This window comes from Zea mays, chromosome 4 (assembly GCF_902167145.1).
Source record: "Zea mays cultivar B73 chromosome 4, Zm-B73-REFERENCE-NAM-5.0, whole genome shotgun sequence".
Lineage (NCBI taxonomy): Eukaryota > Viridiplantae > Streptophyta > Magnoliopsida > Poales > Poaceae > Zea > Zea mays.
Genome location: NC_050099.1, coordinates 1,778,511 through 1,798,427, shown reverse-complemented (window position 1 = coordinate 1,798,427; position 19,917 = coordinate 1,778,511). Strand labels below are relative to the sequence as shown.

Here is a 19,917-nt window from a genome sequence, read left to right as displayed (position 1 = left end):
TCCACGTTGTGGCGTCCCAATGGACGAGGGTTGCAATCAACCCCTCTCAAGCGATCCAAAGACCCACTTGAATACCACGGTGTTTTGCTTGCTTTACTATATCCCGTTTGCGAGGAATCTCCACACTTTGGAGCCTCTCGTCCTTACACTTGAAATTCACAAAGAAGCACAGAGTAAGGGAGGGATGAGCAACACACTCAAGACAAGAAATCACAGCAACACCACACACACACAAGTCGCAACAAGAGCTCACAACACGACTCAATGAGTTCACAACTCAACTAGAGCTCTAATTGTTATCGCAAGGAATCACGAGCGCGGAATCGATGTCTTAGTGCTAAGGAATGCTTGGTATCTCTCCTCCATGCGCCTAGCAGTCCCTTTTATAGCCCCAAGGCAGCTAGGAGCCGTTGAGAGCAATCCAGGAAGGCAATTCTTGCCTTCTGTTGCCTGGTGCACCGGACAGTCCGGTGCACCACCGGACACTGTCCGGTGTGAATCTCTTTCCTTATTTGGCGAAGCCGACCGTTGGCGCCTTGGAGCCGTTGGCGCACTGGACACTGTCCGGTGCACACCGGACAGTCCGGTGCCCCCTTCTAGCCGTTGGCTCGGCCACGTGTCCCGCGCGGATCGCGCGGCCGACCGTTGGCCCGGCCGACCGTTGGCTCACCGGACAGTCCGGTGCACACCGGACAGTCCGGTGAATTTTAGCCGTACGGCGTTAATCATTTCCCGAGAGCAGCTAGTTCGCCTGAGCCAGCCTGGCGCACCGGACACTGTTTGGTGCACCACCGGACACTGTTCGGTGCACCACCGGACACTGTCCGGTGCACCACCGGACAGTCCGGTGCACCCAGACAGAGCTGACTTTGGCAGAACAAAGCCATCTCTTCTCCAATTCGATTTCTCCTGTTTCCAGCACTTAGACACAATACATTAGTCTCTAAAACAATGTACTAAGTCTGAGAAACATACCTTTATACTTGATTTGTACTTTGTCCACCTTTTACACTTAGGCACTTGTGTTGGACACTAAATCACCAAAACACTTAGAAATGGTCCAAGGGCACATTTCCCTTTCAATCTCCCCCTTTTTGGTGATTTATGCCAACACAACATAAAGCAAGTAGAACAAGTACAAAATCAATTCAAATAAGAACTCAAAATTGTTTTGATTCAAATTTGACATATATGGATCATTCTTTGCCACCACTTGGTTTGTTTTTGCAAATCAGACTCAATTTCCTATCTCTAAGTCAAACACACATGTTGAAACATAAAGAGAGATATTTCACGAGAAATTGATCAAGGATTCAAAAACTCCCCCTTTTTCCCATAATTAAGCCTTCTCACCACAAGAGACCAACTTTTGACAATAATAGGCAAACAAGAGTATTTTGACAAACAAAAACTCTAAGTTTTCAAAATTCACAAGTGGTAGCTGATCCATTTATTGCTTTGGCCTTATTTTCTCCCCCTTTGGTATCAAGCACCAAAACGGGATCAACTTTGGCCCCTTGAACCCCATTGCCTCACCAAAAATCTTCAACTAAGAGTGAAAAGGCAATAAGAGCATAGAGATGAACTTGGAATAAGTTACTCTTTCATTAGAGTGCAGTGGAAGTCTTGCATGGTCCAAGTCCACCTTTTCCCTTTCAATTCACCTTTGAGACTAAATCAAGCAAACTCAAGCACATGGTTAGTCCCAAAGAGTCAAGTTGTAGTACATCTCCCCCTAAATTTGTGCATCACTTGCAAATGGACTTGTGAGGTCCGGGGAGTGCTTGTACAACTTGAGCACCATAAATAAACAACAGAATTCATCAAGGAACATGATCAAGGCATAAACACATGTATGCTATAAATCAATCCAAGTTCCGCGAATCTAAAACATTTAGCTCACTACGCAACTTGCAAAAGGTCTGCTCATCTAAAGGCTTGGTAAAGATATCGGCTAGCTGATTCTCGGAGCTAACATGAAACACTTCGATATCTCCGTTTTGCTGGTGGTCTCTCAAAAAGTGATGCCGGATGTCTATGTGCTTTGTGCGGCTGTGTTCAACAGGATTATCCGCCATGTGGATGGCACTCTCATTATCACATAGGAGTGGGACTTTGCTCAGATTGTAGCCAAAGTCCCTGAGGGTTTGCCTCATCCAAAGTAGTTGCGCGCAACACTGTCCTACGGCAACATACTCGGCCTCAGCGATGGATAGGGCAACGGAAGTTTGTTTCTTAGAACTCCATGACACCAGGGACCTTCCTAAGAATTGGCACGTCCCCGATGTACTCTTCCTATCGACCTTACATCCAGCATAGTCGGAGTCTGAATATCCAATCAAGTCAAAGGTAGACCCCTTTGGATACCAGATCCCGAAGCAAGGCGTAGCGACTAAATATCTAAGAATTCGCTTCACCGCCACTAAGTGACATTCCCTTGGATCGGATTGAAATCTAGCACACATGCATACGCTAAGCATAATATCCGGTCTACTAGCACATAAATAAAGTAAAGACCCTATCATAGACCGGTATGCCTTTTGATCAACGGACTTACCTCCTTTGTTGAGGTCGGTGTGTCCGTCGGTTCCCATTGGAGTCTTTACGGGCTTGGCGTCCTTCATCCCAAACCTCTTCATCAAGTCTTGCGTGTACTTCGTTTGGGAGATGAAGGTCCCATCCTTGAGTTGTCTCACTTGGAACCCAAGGAAATAACTTAACTCGCCCATCATCGACATCTCAAATTTTTGAGTCATCACCCTGCTAAACTCTTCACAAGACTTTTGATTAGTAGAACCAAATATTATGTCATCGACATAAATTTGGCACACAAAAAGATCACCATCACAAGTCTTAGTAAAAAGAGTTGGATCGGCTTTCCCAACCTTGAAAGCATTAGCAATTAAAAAGTCTCTAAGGCATTCATACCATGCTCTTGGGGTTTGCTTAAGTCCATAGAGCGCCTTAGAGAGCTTACACACGTGGTCGGGGTACCGTTCATCCTCGAAGCCAGGGGGTTGCTCTACGTACACCTCCTCCTTGATTGGCCCGTTGAGGAAAGCGCTCTTCACATCCATTTGGAACAACCTGAAAGAATGGTGAGCGGCATATGCTAGCAAGATACGAATGGATTCTAGCCTAGCCACAGGAGCAAAAGTCTCCTCAAAGTCCAAACCTGCGACTTGGGCATAACCTTTTGCCACAAGTCGGGCCTTGTTCCTTGTCACCACCCCGTGCTCGTCTTGTTTGTTGCGGAACACCCACTTGGTTCCCACAACATTTTGCTTAGGACGAGGCACCAGTGTCCAAACTTCATTCCTCTTGAAGTTGTTGAGCTCCTCTTGCATGGCCAACACCCAGTCCGGATCTAGCAAGGCCTCCTCTACCCTGAAAGGCTCAATAGAAGAGACAAAGGAGTAATGCTCACAAAAATTAACTAATCGAGATCGATTAGTTACTCCCTTGCTAATGTCACCCAAAATTTGGTCGACGGGATGATCCCTTTGAATCATCGCTCGGACTTGAGTTGGAGGTGCCGGTTGTGCTTCTTCCTCCATTAATTGATCATCTTGTGCTCCCCCTTGATCACAGGCCTCCTCTTGATGAACCTGTTCATCTTCTTGAGTTGGGGGATGCACCATTGTTGAGGAAGAAGGTTGATCTTGCTCCTTTTGTTCCATTGGCCTCACATCTCCAATCGCCATGGTTCGTATTGCGGCCGTCGGAACATCTTCTTCATCTACATCATCAAGATCAACAACTTGCTCTCTTGGAGAGCCATTAGTCTCATCAAATACAACGTCGCTAGAGACTTCAACCAAACCCGATGATTTGTTGAAGACCCTATACGCCTTTGTATTTGAATCATAACCTAACAAAAACCCTTCTACAGCTTTGGGAGCAAATTTAGAATTCCTACCCTTCTTCACTAGAATGTAGCATTTACTCCCAAAAACTCGGAAATACGAAACATTGGGTTTGTTACCGGTTAGTAGCTCGTACGACGTCTTCTTGAGGAGGCGATGAAGGTAGACCCTCTTGATGGCGTGGCAAGCCGTGTTCACAGCTTCCGACCAAAAGCGCTCGGGGGTCTTGAATTCTCCAAGCATCGTCCTCGCCATGTCTATAAGCGTCATGTTCTTCCTCTCTACCACACCATTTTGCTGTGGTGTGTAGGGAGCGGAGAACTTGTGCTTGATCCCTTCCTCCTCAAGGTACTCTTCCACTTGAAGGTTCTTGAACTCGGACCCATTATCGCTCCTTATCTTCTTCACCTTGAGTTCAAACTCGTTTTGAGCTCTCCTTAGGAAACGCTTGAGGGTCCCTTGGGTTTCAGATTTATCCTGCAAAAAGAATACCCAAGTGAAGCGGGAAAAGTCATCAACAATAACTAGTCCATACTTACTTCCTCCTATGCTTAGATAGGCGACGGGTCCGAAGAGGTCCATATGTAACAGCTCCAGAGGTCTTGATGTGGTCATCACATTCTTGCTGTGATGCGCTCCTCCCACTTGTTTACCTGCTTGACAAGCTGCACAAGGTCTATCTTTTTCGAAAGTAACATTAGTCAGACCTATCACGTGTTCTCCCTTTAAAAGCTTGTGAAGGTTCTTCATCCCCACATGTGCTAAGCGGCGATGCCACAGCCAGCCCATGCTTGTCTTAACAATTAAGCATGCATCTAGACCAGCCTCCTCTTTTGCAAAATCAACTAAATAAAGTTTGTCGTCTAATACACCCTTAAAAGCTAATGAACCATCACTTCTTCTAAAGACAGACACATCTACATTAGTGAATAGACAATTATATCCCATATTGCAAAGTTGACTAACAGATAACAAATTATATCCAAGAGACTCAACTAAAAACACATTAGATATAGAGTGCTCAGATGAAATAGCAATTTTACCTAACCCTTTTACCTTGCCTAGATTCCCATCACCGAATATTATTGAATCTTGGGAATCCTTGTTTTTGACGTAGGAGGTGAACATCTTCTTCTCCCCCGTCATATGGTTTGTGCATCCGCTGTCGATAATCCAGCTTGAACCCCCGGATGCATAAACCTGCAAGGCAAATTTAGGCTTGGGTCTTAGGTACCCAACTTTTGTTGGGTCCTACAAGGTTAGTCACAATTGTCTTAGGGACCCAAATGCAAGTTTTATCTCCCTTGCATCTTGCCCCTAACTTCCTAGCAATCACCTTCTTATTCTTTCTACAAATGGCAAATGAAGCATTGCAAGCATGATATATTGTAGAAGGTTCATCAACTTTCCTAGGAACATTAACAACATTTCTCCTAGGCATATGAACAACATATCTCCTAGACATATCTCTACCATGCATATAGGTAGAACTAGAAGCAAACATGGCATGAGAGTCAAAAGCATCATAAGCATTACAACTCCTATAAGACTGTCTTCTATCATGGTACATAAAAGTATGGTTCTTTTTAGCACTACTAGCCATAGGGGCCTTCCCTTTCTCCTTAGCGGAGATGGGAGCCTTATGGCTTGTTAAGTCCTTGGCTTCCCTCTTGAAGCCAAGTCCATCCTTAATTGAGGGGTGTCTACCAATCGTGTAGGCATCCCTTGCAAATTTTAGCTTGTCAAATTCATTCTTGCTAGTCTTAAGTTGGGCATTAAGACTAGCCAATTCATCATTCAATTTGGAAATTGAAACTAGGTGTTCACTACAGGCATCAATGTCAAAATCTTTACACCTACTGCAAATCATAACATGTTCTACACAAGAGTTAGATTTACTAGCTATTTCTAGCTTAGCATTCAAATCATCATTTATGCTCCTTAAGCTAGAAATTGTCTCATGGCAAGAAGATAGTTCACAAGAAAGCATTTCATTCCTTTTAACTTCTAAAGCATGAGATTTTTGTGCCTCTACAAATTTGTCATGCTCTTCATACAAAAGGTCCTCTTGTTTCTCTAAAAGTCTATCCTTTTCATTCAAGGCATCAATCAATTCATTAATCTTATCTATTTTAGTTCTATCCAATCCCTTGAACAAACTAGAGTAATCTATTTCTTCATCACTGGACTCATCATCACTAGAAGAATCATAAGTGGCATTGTTTCGAGTATATACCTTCTTCTCCTTCGCCATGAGGCATGTGTGACGCTCGTTGGGGAAAAGGGATGACTTGTTGAAGGCGGTGGCGGCGAGTCCTTCATTGTCGGAGTCGGATGACGAACAATCCGAGTCCCACTCCTTGCCAAGATGTGCCTCGCCCTTAGCCTTTTTGTATGCCTTCTTCTTCTCCCTCTTGTTCCCCTGTTCCTGGTCACTATCATTATCGGGGCAGTTAGCGATAAAATGACCAATCTTACCACACTTGAAGCATGAGCGCTTCTCCTTTGTCTTGGTCTTGCTTGGCTGTCCCTTGTGACCCTTTAGCGCCGTCTTGAAGCGCTTGATGATGAGAGCCATCTCTTCATCATTTAGCCCTGCCGCCTCAACTTGTGCCACCTTGCTAGGTAGCGCCTCCTTGCTTCTTGTTGCCTTGAGAGCAAAGGGTTGAGGCTCATTGATTGGACCATTCAATGCGTCGTCCACGTATCTCGCCTCCTTGATCATCATTCGCCCGCTCATGAACTTCCCAAGAACTTCTTCGGGCGACATCTTGGTGTACCTAGGATTTTCACGAATATTGTTCACCGGATGTGGATCAAGTACAGTAAAGGACCTTAGCATTAGGCGAACGACGTCGTGGTTCGTCCATCACGTGCTTCCGTAGCTCCTTATTTTGTTGATGAGGGTCTTGAGCCGGTTGTATGTTTGGGTTGGTTCCTCGCCCCTTATCATTGCAAATCTCCCGAGCTCACCCTCTACCAACTCCATCTTGGTGAGTAGGGTGACGTCGTTCCCCTCATGAGAGATCTTGAGGGTGTCCCAGATCTGCTTGGCATTATCCAAGCCGCTCACCTTATGGTACTCGTCCCTGCACAAAGAGGCTAACAACACAGTAGTAGCTTGTGCATTTTTATGAATCTGTTCATTAATAAATATAGGACTATCCGAGCTATCAAATTTCATTCCATTCTCAACAATCTCCCATATACTTGGATGGAGAGAGAACATGTGACTACGCATTTTGTGACTCCAAAATCCGTAGTCCTCCCCATCAAAATGTGGAGGTTTGCCAAGAGGGATGGAAAGCAAATGTGCATTTGAGCTATGCGGAATACGAGAGTAATCGAAAGAAAAGTTCGAATTAACCGTCTTTCTTTTGTCGTAGTCGTTGTCGTCGTTGTCCTTTTGGGAAGAGGTGGACTCATCGCTGTCGTCGTAGTAGATGATCTCCTTGATGCGTCTTGTCTTCTTCTTCTTCCCATCTTTGCGTTTGTGGCCCGAGCCCGAGTCGGTAGGCTTGTCATCCTTCAGCTCGTTGACGAAGGACTCCTTCTCCTTATCGTTGATCACAATTCCCTTCTCCTTAGGATCCATCTCTTCGGGCGATTAGTCCCTTTGTGAAGAGAACGGCTCTGATACCAATTGAGAGCACCTAGAGGGGGGGGGTGAATAGGTGATCCTGTGAAACTTGAAACTTAATCCACAAAAACTTGATTAGGCGTTAGCACAATAATGCCAAGTGGCTAGAGAGGAGTCTCAACAAAACACAATAACCACAAGAGATCAATCACAGAGATGGCGCAATGGTTTATCCCGTGGTTCGGCCAAGACCAACGCTTGCCTACTCCACGTTGTGGCGTCCCAACGGACGAGGGTTGCAATCAACCCCTCTCAAGCGGTCCAAAGACCCACTTGAATACCACGGTGTTTTGCTTGCTTTACTATATCCCGTTTGCGAGGAATCTCCACACTTTGGAGCCTCTCGCCCTGACACTTGAAATTCACAAAGAAGCACAGAGTAAGGGAGGGATGAGCAACACACTCAAGACAAGAAATCACAGCAACACCACGCACACAAGTCGCAACAAGAGCTCACAACACGACTCAATGAGTTCACAACTCAACTAGAGCTCTAATTGTTATCGCAAGGAATCACGAGCGCAGAATCGATGTCTTAGTGCTAAGGAATGCTTGGTATCTCTCCTCTATGCGCCTAGCAGTCCCTTTTATAGCCCCAAGGCAGCTAGGAGCCGTTGAGAGCAATCCAGGAAGGCAATTCTTGCCTTCTGTTGCCTGGCGCACCGGACAGTCCAGTGCACCACCGGACACTGTCCGGTGCGAATCTCTTTCCTTATTTGGCGAAGCCGACCGTTGGCGCCTTGGAGCCGTTGGCGCACTGGACACTGTCCGGTGCACACCGGACAGTCCAGTGCCCCCTTCTAGCCGTTGGCTCGGCCACATGTCCCGCGCGGATCGCGCGACCGACCATTGGCTCACCGGACAGTCCGGTGCAGACCGGATAGTCCAGTGAATTTTAGCCGTACGCCGTTAATCATTTCCCGAGAGCAGCTAGTTCGCCTGAGCCAGCCTGGCGCACCGGACACTGTCCGGTGCACCCAGACAGAGCTGACTTTGGCAGAACAAAGCCATCTCTTCTCCAATTTGATTTCTCCTGTTTCCAGCACTTAGACACAATACATTTGTACTTTGTCCACCTTTTGACACTTAGGCACTTGTGTTGGACACTAAATCACCAAAACACTTAGAAATGGTCCAAGGGCACATTTCCCTTTCAACCTTTTAATCCTTTGATCAGATGGTCATGGCTGAGAAAGATACAATCCAAAATGGCCTTTATGCATTAGAGTTGTACTGAATGATCACCCTATTGGTTTGAAAAGTCGGTGACTTGCATCAGGCTTAGTTCTTACTTTGGGAACAAAATGACTTGTGAGATCTATTGTTTCTCGAAGGGTGGTGGTAGTGCATATGCTTTTGTTGCTTTTGTTTCGTCAACCTCCACCAAAAGGCAAGGGGGCATATGTTGAGCACCAAAAATGTTCTAGAGGACGATATGGCCCTAAGGCTAGACGATCCGCGGTTTGGACTGTCCGTCGTAGAGGCACGAACCGTCCGAGCGTGCGCAGAACCAGTTAGGATTCCGGATTTCTTACGAGATTTCTTAGCTAAACCTGCAGGATTAACTCGAGAATCGACTTATAATGGGTCCAGACCTCCCCCTTTATATAGATGAAGGACTACGACCGATTGAACCCCCACAATCAATCCAATCAACTCTACTTATCGTTTTTATCTTATGCATTAGAAGTAGCTCTAGTTTAGTCCTAGTTTAGCCCCACTCTACCTCGAATCTTCATCTCTCTTCGGCTCTACGTCGACTAGAGGCGTCTTGGGTGGCCTATTGATGCCAAGACACACCCTAGAACCTCTCCTCCCTGACGGTGTCTCTCCCAGGAGGGGAGATCTAGGTCTACTGCGAAGAAGATGATCTTCTGCGTCATCGCGGACCGTCCGAGCCTTAGGCATGGACCGTCCGGCCTTGAGCCGTAGACCGTCCATGCCTTCGCAGATAGTACCATCAGATGGTTCATTCTAGTGTTTGACGTCCAGACTTGCACCAACAATATCCAACATATGTCCGGCACGACAGCAGTGCGTCAACCGGCCACTACTCTTAGCTATAGAGAGGATTTGGGGATGGTCGACGTAAGTCCGAGTGCTGATGTAAAAAAGCAATGTGCATCTTCAATATGTGCTTTTTTACAACTTTGTAGCAAGCAGTGTATCGATCAAAACTGAGCTTTCCGTCCTTTGACGCTGACAGCGCTTTGGTTGATTGTGGAAACCATGCATAGGTGCTAGCTTCCTGCTGTGCATATATAGTTCACATCCAAAGAAATAGCAATATGGAAGAAAAAGAGGGACGAAAATCCCAAACAGAAGCAAATTATGTAGCTAGATCTAACAAATAATGCAAGATGTCCTCGTCGTCAATAAGAAAAGGTCCATATTATAACGATTAAAAGAACAACCCTTATTATATATCTTAGTATAAGCTCCATGCTACTTACTTATCTTAATTAAGGACATAAATATACTGATAGACTTCAGAAATAAGAAAATAAGAGAAGTGAAAAAGTTGGACATCTGTTCTTTCTAGCACAGCCCAAACGTTCGTGCCTAAGTCATTGGTGTGAGTACTCCAATAGCTACATATGTGAGCTGGAAAATTTAGTAACAATAGCAAAATTTAGTCTCAATCTAGTTAGGATAGACTAGAGTTAGAACCAAAAAAGAAGCCACAACTCGATCAAGGTTTCAGTACGTAAATAAAGAAGGCCCATAAAAGCACATAAATCCAACTTTAACGAACTGGGCCGAAAACAAAGAACAGAGGCCATTAACTAATAAAAACAAGAGAAATATGGATATGTACCATTAAAAGATTACAACTTTAAATATATATCATTACTATCTCACTTATATGTGAGGACTACATGAGTCAATAACATGCGGAGCCAATGATATATATTTAGAGTTGCAATCTTTTAATGGTATAGATTCAATTATTTCTAAAAACAATATATAGCTCAAGCTTACGGCCAGACAACATGGATGGTGAACAAATTTTTCTTTTGTGCAGAAATAGCAAAAGTATGTGGCTTCAAAATAGCAAATACATCTAGGTCTTCAATAAAAGACCACACCTGGTGTTATTTCTTGGCAAACAAGAAAAATCTAACCACTTATTACAAAAATATAGCAAATCACACACATGAAGTCACACTCAAAAGGCTATAGAAACGAAGCAAACAACTGTATTTATCATAGCTTTTTGGGCAATTTTTTTTTTCAAAAACAACCTCTTTGGCCCTAGGAAGCAGCAGCCTCTCCAGTACAATCCTCGCTGCCTGGTGGTTAGGCTGGCACCGGCATTAGTTGTCCATCGCATCACATGACAATATGGTCAAAAGAATGTTTACGTAAATGGAACAATTTCCTATTTGATACCCAAAGCTAAATTGACTGCTCTGGGGTCGAGAATACCCAAAATCGTACATCACATGCAACATGACTTGCTGAAAAGATTTGGATAAGTACTAGCAATGATAGGCTAATGGGGAATTTTCCCATGAAAGGGACAACGACGTTGACCCCCCATGTGATGTGCCCAAGTTGTTTGCCTATGGGCCACCCTACTTGGCTACTTCCATCTATAACAACCCAAAAACACTCAAGAAGAGGAAGTACATATGCTTTAAGGCTTAAATCATACATATTGTTTAGCAGAATATCACATTTTCGGAAGGTACTAAAGAAGGCTCTAACACAAGTTTCTGGTGGCATCTTCTCAAGCCATTGATATATTTTCTATTTTCTAGTTTAGTGTTCTCATCATTTCCATGTTTCTCTTCCACCAAGGAATTGACTATACCTAGGAGAAGCCTATAGTTGGCTTTTGAGGTTCTCCCCTATGATGTATTGTTGAAAATTGGAATAGAGGTGCCTCACGCAAAACATATGCTATAATTCTAGAAACACTGCTTGCACTTCTAGTATCGGACCATAAAAATAGTAGTGTCATTAGCAACAAAGAGGTAGTAGTAACAATAGAGTTGTATACACAAGATAGTACTTCATCTCTTGCTTGTTTGTCATTATTTTCAATGGAAATGTGTTAGCAATGCCATGGTCATCCTTTGGTGTCTGTAGAAACCATTTCCATGAAGCAAATGGCTCAACTTCAACTATTCCAATTGCTACGTGATATATCATATATGCAATCATTTGGGTCCATACCAACAACTGTGATAGTCTAACCCCAAACTTGGTTTTTATGTGACCATCATTCAAACAAATTATAGGACAACATGCACCAAAGAACCTCTTTTTTACAAGCATCAAGTGACATTTACAATGTACTAGAAAAGAAAGTACCTAGGTTTTGATTCTCCTAAGCTCATTATCATAATCCCACAATATCTTATATTGTTCAACCCCATTTCCTAAAATAGATTTCATAGCTAGTGTTCTAGCTCTAACTTAGACCTTGATGGATTAAGGTTCCACTCTTTTTGGACAATTCTTGAAAAATTGATTAGGATCATCTTTTGCCTTGAAGGATTCCACATACTTGCTAGCTATCCATTTGGAGATGATATGAATTTCCACTTTTTCTAGCAAGTATGTGTGCCATTATATCTCTTGAGGGCCATTGCAGGGACCCTTATATCAATAGATCCATGAAACATCCAGCGATAACCCTCTTCACAAAGAGCCTTCAACCTCTTTCACTCATTCCTAGAGTACATGATTTGAAATATTTTGTTTATACTATATTTAATGACTACCTTTCTAAGTAACAAATTCAAAGAGCATGTCCACTTTGAATATTGGATCACTAAGTTTTGCTCCATGAAAGACCTAAACTTTCTTCCACTTCTCTATTAGAGTCTGGTAGCTACAATTCTTCTTCATCTATAGACATATAGTCATCACTTGTATAAAAGAGCTTTCCTTTCTCCGCTCTCTTGCCTTGTGATATGATCTTCCCCTTAGCAACCCAATCATCTATCACTTAGTCATCTACAAACTAAACAAATAAGTCATAATCACTATTAGATTGGAAGTGAGTGTCATCATGGGGACTTATTTATACATACCTTTTGCACTACAAACTAAATAAATAAGTCACCATCAAATATGTTGGTATCATCATCACTCGCACTACTACCACTATCATCACATCTGATTATTTCATCTTCTTTTTGTCATCTATAGTGGGCCTTTCATTATTATTGTCAACATAATTAGGCTTTTGGGGACTTATACCCTTACGCAAAAATGCTATTAGATTTGCCACTATGTCACCCCCCTTTGGACCTTCTGGATTATCATCATAATCAACATACACTAAAAGTTCTTGACTTTGTGCACATGTGAAGCCATAACAATTGTTTTAGTATTTGGTTCTATCACCCTAAGGCCATCTACTAGGGTTAGACTTAGCAAACAACCAACCAATCCATATTCTATGATGGACTCTTTGAATAGTGAAACTATTAAGCAAAGAATTATATCCTCGATGGATACCATGTATCTACTTAACAATGATCAAACCAACCATTTTCTTGACAACATAAGCTATATTGCTCCTTGACCAACTAAAAAACATCATGATGGAACTCTACAGTGACCCCTTCTTCTTCACCATCACCTACACCATGAATCTAGAACTAGATGAACAAACTCTAAACATGCAACAAAATGGGGTAAATCCAAATATGAAACCCTAACCATCGGAAGGTTCCAATCTTAGCACCCATGTTTAAGGACAAGCAAAGAACTACATCTTCCAAGCAGTAATTGTAGCGAGTAGGTCACCATATTGGGCGAGTATTCCCCTCTCTTGTGCTTGGTGGCCACCATCGTGCGGGTTACTCATGGTCTACATCAGCACCCACTAGTGATGGTGGCCCACCACCTACTTCACTGGTGAATCGACACCATTCACAAAAGATCACCATCGCCACCGACCACAACCATCAAACCACCTTCATCTTTCTCCATCCTGACATGATGGAGAGGTGTGGGAGAGGGAGGAATAAATAAAATGATTGACATAAGCTAGGGACCTAAGTACAAGTTACCGGCCCTTATGTGCTGGTCATATGAGCTGGAGGTGCCTCCAAAATCGAGCGATGACCACTTTGGAGAATCACGTTAGAATAAAAACATAACTGGTGAATGGGTAAGAAATATAAATGCAACGATTAAAATTTTTTATGGATCCAAAACTCCACTTTCATAATTGTTGTATCTAAGTAAAACATGACCAAGAGTTAATGAACCAATGGTATATTTAACTATAATAATTACATTATATGTAGTTTTTTCCACCAACATTTTATCAACCTACCTCACATTAGTGGTGCTCGTCGCTTACTTGCCCCGCTCCGATTTGAATCTATGATCTTAACTTTCTTGGACAGATAGGCGTGCTTCCTGATGAAATGAATGGATATCTGATGCTGCATTCCCAGCTCTCGAATCAAGCTCTTCGGCGATCCTTGAAAACAACAATTAGTCTTTCTTCCTTACTTGTGAATTCATACCTATAATCTTCACTTCCTAGGGTAGATAGACATACTTCCTGCTAAGATGGATGGCTTTCTTTGTTGCACCTCCACTTGAAAGACGGGTGTCAACTTCAACTCTTTGAGGGATTTGCTTTCTCCTAACCCTCAATCCAAAAGGTTTGGTGTTCCAGTTGATACTCGGGAAGGTGAAAAATATTGCTGATATGTATGAGGGTTATCGCTCCAGTAAGGGTTACCACTCCAGCCTTTTGTCACCTTTTGGCATCTTAAAAAAATTATCTATATATCACCTGTTAGTGTACTTCATTTGACATGGTAAATGTCATAATCACTTCTATGCCACTCAGATGTAATTTATTACACCTCCATGCGATTGTGAGCAGTATAGAAGATCAAGAAAATTACATGTTCTAATTCTTTCTATGCCATTGGTGATGTTATGGATGGGTAAAAAATATATATTTAAGTGGTACATGAAAGATTAGGATATTTAGGGTAACAAATATGATACTTCCTCCGTCACCCGTATACCACCTTTAGTTTAAAGACTAAGAAATATATTTTAATTTTTTATACATATTTAGAAATATCATCATATATTATGTGTCTAAAATAAATAGTTGTTACCCAATATCATACATAAAATTCTCCCAAATAAATATATACATGAAACTAACGCTACTACAGCAGTAGTAGGAAGAACAACCCCCAAACACACACCCGAAGAAAGAGGCTCGCTCCTCCCTTCGCTCTCTCCACCTTGCGGCGCTCCACCTCCGTCCCCTCGCCGCCGCTTCTCACTTCGCCTCCCCTCTCAAACACCCCAAGCCGCAGCGCAGGCACGCGCGCCGACGTCTATCCACCCAGCGGCACTCCTCATGCCCTGCATCCTCCACCGCCTGCAGACGAGTCCCCCACGCCACCGCGGCCACGCCTCGCCGTCCATGTCCATGGCCGCCGCCCCGGCTTCCTGATTCGTCCCGTACCCGCGCGTCGCTCCTCCCGATTCCATCCCCGTCCGCGCCATGCCGCCGCTGCGCGGAGCCAAGCGCCGCCGGAAGGCGGCGTTGGAGAAGAAGGCGGCAGCGGTCGCAATGGCGTCTGCCGCCGCGGGCGACCCTCCTGGCGACTGGTGGGAAGCCTTCTGCATCCGTATGTCAGGTGCGTCTCCCTCCCCCGTCCGCCTCTGGCTGCCTGGTGGCCGTGCGTCTGTCTACTTATTAAGATTTGTTGCGGATTGCGCGGCGGTTGCTCCCCCTAGCTTCTGGCGGCGATTGGTAGATCTGTGTCGCCCCAGGGACGAATTGCGATGGTAATCTTGCGGGTCTGTCGATCGTAGTATGGAGTAGGCGTGACTAGCGTGGTGGCAATGCTGGAGTTGGAGCAATGCCGCTGGCCTGATTGAATGTCTGTCGTCGTGCTCGGCTTTTACTATGTGGGAACAGTGTACGTTCCAGTTTTAGAGGCGATTCCATTTTCGAATTGAACTAGGTTGCCAAGAACAGAAGCACTGGATTCTGTATCCTGTTCTTACTGGCAGTATCAGAAACTTCAGTTTCTGCTGAATGGCTAAAATTGCAGGTGGTCTGAAATTAATGCAGCTAGTCCCGTAGTTTCACTTTGGCAATGGTCTTGATCAGTCAATTGGACCGATCGGTACCGCCTACACGGATATGATAGCTATTTTCTTGCTCTATAAGCACAGGGTATTAGCTTTGTGGTTGACTTTGACATGTAGCAGCACCTGTATCGATCATTCTATTTTTGCACAGTACATTTGGTTTCATTTTTTGTTTTGCAATTAATTTTCTCAGAAGTTGAAGGACTTCTCAAATCCTAATTTGGTGAAGAAGAAGCAGAGCATGATGCTCTTTCTGAGAATCTTTGAGGAATTAAATACGATCTACCCCAAAACTTATTTCTGAACTAGGAGTATTATTCATCGAAAATGTTATACGTCCGACCGTGGTGTCCGATTCCAGTCCGACTTTGCTTGATGAACTGGTGGGCCCAACCTTTTGCAGCGCTGAGATTTCACCACAGTCGGATGGGAGTCATACGACCGGGTTGTACGTATAGCAAGGTTCATTATTCATAAGCTAACCTTACTTGTCCCAGTTTTACTGAGTATCACTATCATCTCAAACAAGTATTTAAAAGGAACATTTTTTTATTTATACGAGTCACATATATAACTGAGGCGGTTTCAATAATACTGTTTTCCTCTGGCGCTATACTACTCGGCATCGAACTACTTAGTAATTACTGATGCCTATTTTGCTGATGATTATGACTTTCTGAATTGGTGCACTCTGGCATGTTTGATGATATCATAGGTTACTGTGTCATTGATGGAAGTTATGTAGAGTGGAGTCTGGCACCAGACAAATACTTTGCTGTCTAGTTTAATAATGCTACATAGAATGCTCTAGTGCATTTCATTTGTGATTTCTGTGACATCTTTTTAACTCTTTGCAAGAGAGCTCTTGCTTACTGCTTACCAGTTATGGAAGTTATAACTGGAGACTTATGTTTCCTTCTTAGGAACCTTATCTTCTATCGAGGATGCACAAAGATTTGAGTCTATATTCAAAATGCCAAGAAGAGCCTTCGACTATGTCTGCAATTTGGTGAGAGATGAAATGATGGTGAGGTCCTGCAGCTATACCTTCCTTGATGGCACAGTGCTGTGTTTGGAAGACCGAGTGGCCATTGCTCTGCGAAGGCTGAACTCTGGTGGGTCACTGGTGACCGTAGGATCCTCTGTTGGAGTGAACCACTCAACCGTGTCGCTGATAACCTGGAGGTTCATCGAGGCTATGGAGGAGCGAGCGAGCCACCACCTGCGCTGGCCAGACTCTATTGAAATGGAGAAGATCAAGTCCAAGTTCGAGAAGATCCATGGTCTGCCAAACTGCTGCGGCGTTGTGGATACAACACACATCACAATGTGCCTTTCATCAGCCGAGCCGAACTGCAAGGTCTGGCTTGATCAGGAGAAGAACTACAGCATGGTGTTGCAAGCCGTTGTTGATCTGGACACCAAGTTCACAGACATCGTGACTGGCTGGCCTGGTAGCATGAAAGAGTCGAGCATTTTGCACAGCTCTGGCCTTTTCAAGCTCTGCGAGAAAGGCGAGCGGCTGAATGGCAGCAAGCTGAAGGTATCAGATGGGTCAGAGATCGGGGAATACTTGATCGGCGACTCCGGCTACCCCCTTCTCCCCTGGCTGCTCACACCTTACCAAGAGAAGGACCTCACAGAGTCCAGTGCTGAGTTCAACATTAGGCACTCTTCTGCGAGAACAGTCGCTCCGAGAACACTGGCCAAGTTCAAGGACACATGGAAGTTCCTGCAAGGGGAGATGTGGCGTCCGGACAAGCACAAGCTGCCCCGGATAATCCATGTCTGCTGCTTGCTGCACAACATAATCATAGACCTTCAGGAAACAGCAGTGGACGAGGCACAGGCGTGGCCGAGCGATCATGACGCTAAGTACAGGCAGCAAGTGTGCCAGCTAGCTGATGAGAATGGAGTCAGGGTGAGGGACAAACTGTCCCAGCACCTGATTAGCAAGTGACCACCACCAAGCGTAAAGCTTATTGGACGAGAGAGTAGTGCCATTTTCATCTGTTTCAGGCAGCTCTAAATCCCTTTTGATGTCCAGTTTTGCAGAGTTGTAAATGAGGCAGGTGAGGGCATCGGTTCAAACTCACTGTAACCCTCTTAAAATTAAAATTAAGGCTGTTGCAAACTTGTCAAAAATCAATGTGGCATTGTGGCTCCTTTGGTTTATAATGTTTGTGCTTTGGTGGGCTTGAAAAGTTTCATGATAGTTTTTTCTTCTTCTCTTTTTATAATTGCGATCATGTAGGCTTCAATGTCAGACCTCTACTGGTTTTCGTCTACAGCTTGATCTTTGAAACACCCAGAGGCTAGAGCTCTATTACCGGTGGCGAAGCTAGAGTAAATCTTAGGGTGCAAATGTTTTGACGGTGCGTGCATAATTATAATTTGTAGGTGGTGTATATATAGTAAAAGTTTAGTGTAAATCATCGGTTTTGCAAGTTTCCGTTGGTGCATGTGTACCCTAATACCCTCTAATTTATACTCTCTTGGTTCTAAAATATTAGTTGTTTTAGCTTTTAATTTTTATGTTTATGTTTGAATGCATGACATATATATAAGTTAAATAGATTGATTATTGTATGAATCAATAAAAAGATAAACCAAATTTTATTTTAAGACGGAGAGAGTATATAAATTTGTCTATGTTACTGGTTCAAACATGCATACTTCTTCACCTTCTATGAATCCTGGTTTCTAGAGATTTCTAGAAGCATGTTAAGAGGTGACGCGATGCCGTTGTTGTGTCCCTACGACTCTGACGACGAGTGGGCCCGGTGTCCCGTCGATGGCACAAGCAGCTCGTTTGGGTTCTACTCCTTCAGGCTGCAGCTAATGCAAGCCAAGTGCATGAGCGATGATGGAAGTTAGCGGCGCCATGCGTGCCGATGAGATGCAAATGCATGCGTCTCCCGCGACCTAACCACCAGTCCACCACCATTCCAGATCCACCTCCTCCTTCCCTCTCTTATACCAGCCGACGCACCATCTCCACCAATGTCGTCGACCACAGAAGCTCTGGCTCCGATGATGATCTTGGCGCTCGCCGCTGTGCTGCTGGCCACCGCTGCACGTCAGCCGTCGCCGGTTATGTCCACGACCACCACCAACCTGACCCTCCACAACCTGTGCCCGTACCCGGTGTGGCCGCTGGTGACCGCCAACGCGGGCAATCCGTCCATCCCCACCGACGCCGACGGCGAGCCGGCGGGGCGGCTGGACGGCAACGGCGAGGGCCTGGCGACGCTAGCGTTCCCGCCGGGCGCGTGGTCGGGCCGCGTGGTGGCGCGGACGGGCTGCACTGGCGGGGACGACAACGACGAGGCGGACGCGTACGACCCGCTGCTTCCGACCCCTCCTCTCCGTTGCACGACTGGCGACGCGCCGCCGGTGACGGTGGCGCAGGTGAGCGTGGGCGGGACGGGCGGGGCCGCGGCGTACAGCGTGAGCCTGGTGGACGGCTTCAACGTGGCGGTCGTGGTGACGCCGCACGGGATGCCACCAGAGGGCACCGGGCCACGCCGGCGGTGCCCCACGCTGGGGTGCGCCGTGGACCTCGGCGCCGAGTGCCCCCCGCGCGCCCGCGCGCCCGGAGGAGGGTGCGGCGCCGGCGCGACCGAGGCGGCGTTGTTCAAGCACCTGTGCCCCGACACGCGGACCAACGCCACTGACATCGAGGACACGCCCCAGGACTGCGTCGACCCCGGCGAGATCAAGGTCGTCTTCTGCCCCAAGCCCGGCAGCGTGTCCCGCCAGCTCTAGGCTCTAGCTAGCGTTCGTCCGCATGCACCATGCATCCATCCTTCGGTCACAGAATAAGAGCTGTAACCAATCAGTCGTGTCAGCTACTGTAGCAGTAGTATTAGCTTGGTAGTATCGTGTCCCTTGGCACGCACGAAGATGATTCGCAATGCAACAGAGAGCAGGAGACCGAGTTGTTTAGCTCCAAGCACAAACCAACAACAGCTCAGCTCACCAGGGAAACAAAGAAAGATCCTCCTCGTAACCATCGCTGCGGCCCTGTCAAATCGACCATGCGCCATGCATGCCTCAGGACCTGTAGATCGCCATGTCCTGGTCGTCGCTGATTAGCGGCGACGCGTATAAGTCGCCGGCGTTCATCGCGCTGGCCAGCGCGCTGTGCGTGGCGGTGGCGGTGCTGCTGCACCACTGCGTCCTCGCCGCCTGCTGCCACGGCGGCGACAGGCGCCGCCGCAGGCAGCAGCACCACCACCGGCATGTCGTCAGTGCCGTCACCACCAGCTTCTCGGCCGGCGCGCGGCGGCACCAGCACCAGCACCA

General features: G+C 45.6%; 2 protein-coding genes across 2 annotated transcripts; both read left to right on the top strand.

Moving 5' to 3' along the window:
- The first annotated feature begins 14,713 nt into the window (after positions 1-14,713).
- LOC100194119 (PIF/Ping-Pong transposase family protein) lies at positions 14,714-17,809 on the top strand. Its single transcript, NM_001139172.1, has 2 exons — positions 14,714-15,149; positions 16,533-17,809. The coding sequence occupies exons 1-2, from the start codon at positions 15,014-15,016 to the stop codon at positions 17,567-17,569; spliced, it is 1,173 nt and encodes a 390-aa protein (NP_001132644.1). The 5' UTR covers positions 14,714-15,013; the 3' UTR covers positions 17,570-17,809.
- Positions 17,810-18,477: 668 nt separating this feature from the next.
- LOC100284138 (pathogenesis-related protein 5) lies at positions 18,478-19,561 on the top strand. The gene has a single exon (NM_001396847.1). It carries the CDS (start codon positions 18,613-18,615, stop codon positions 19,375-19,377), a length of 765 nt encoding a protein of 254 aa, NP_001383776.1. The 5' UTR covers positions 18,478-18,612; the 3' UTR covers positions 19,378-19,561.
- Positions 19,562-19,917: the final 356 nt, after the last annotated feature.

Bases quoted from the DNA above. Each gene is read 5' to 3' on its own strand.
- LOC100194119 (NM_001139172.1), top strand. From the start codon at position 15,014: ATGCCGCCGCTGCGCGGAGCCAAGCGCCGCCGGAAGGCGGCGTTGGAG. The intron at 15,150-16,532 runs GTGCGTCTCCCT...TTTCCTTCTTAG, and splicing joins CTTCTGCATCCGTATGTCAG to GAACCTTATCTTCTATCGAG.
- LOC100284138 (NM_001396847.1), top strand. From the start codon at position 18,613: ATGTCGTCGACCACAGAAGCTCTGGCTCCGATGATGATCTTGGCGCTC.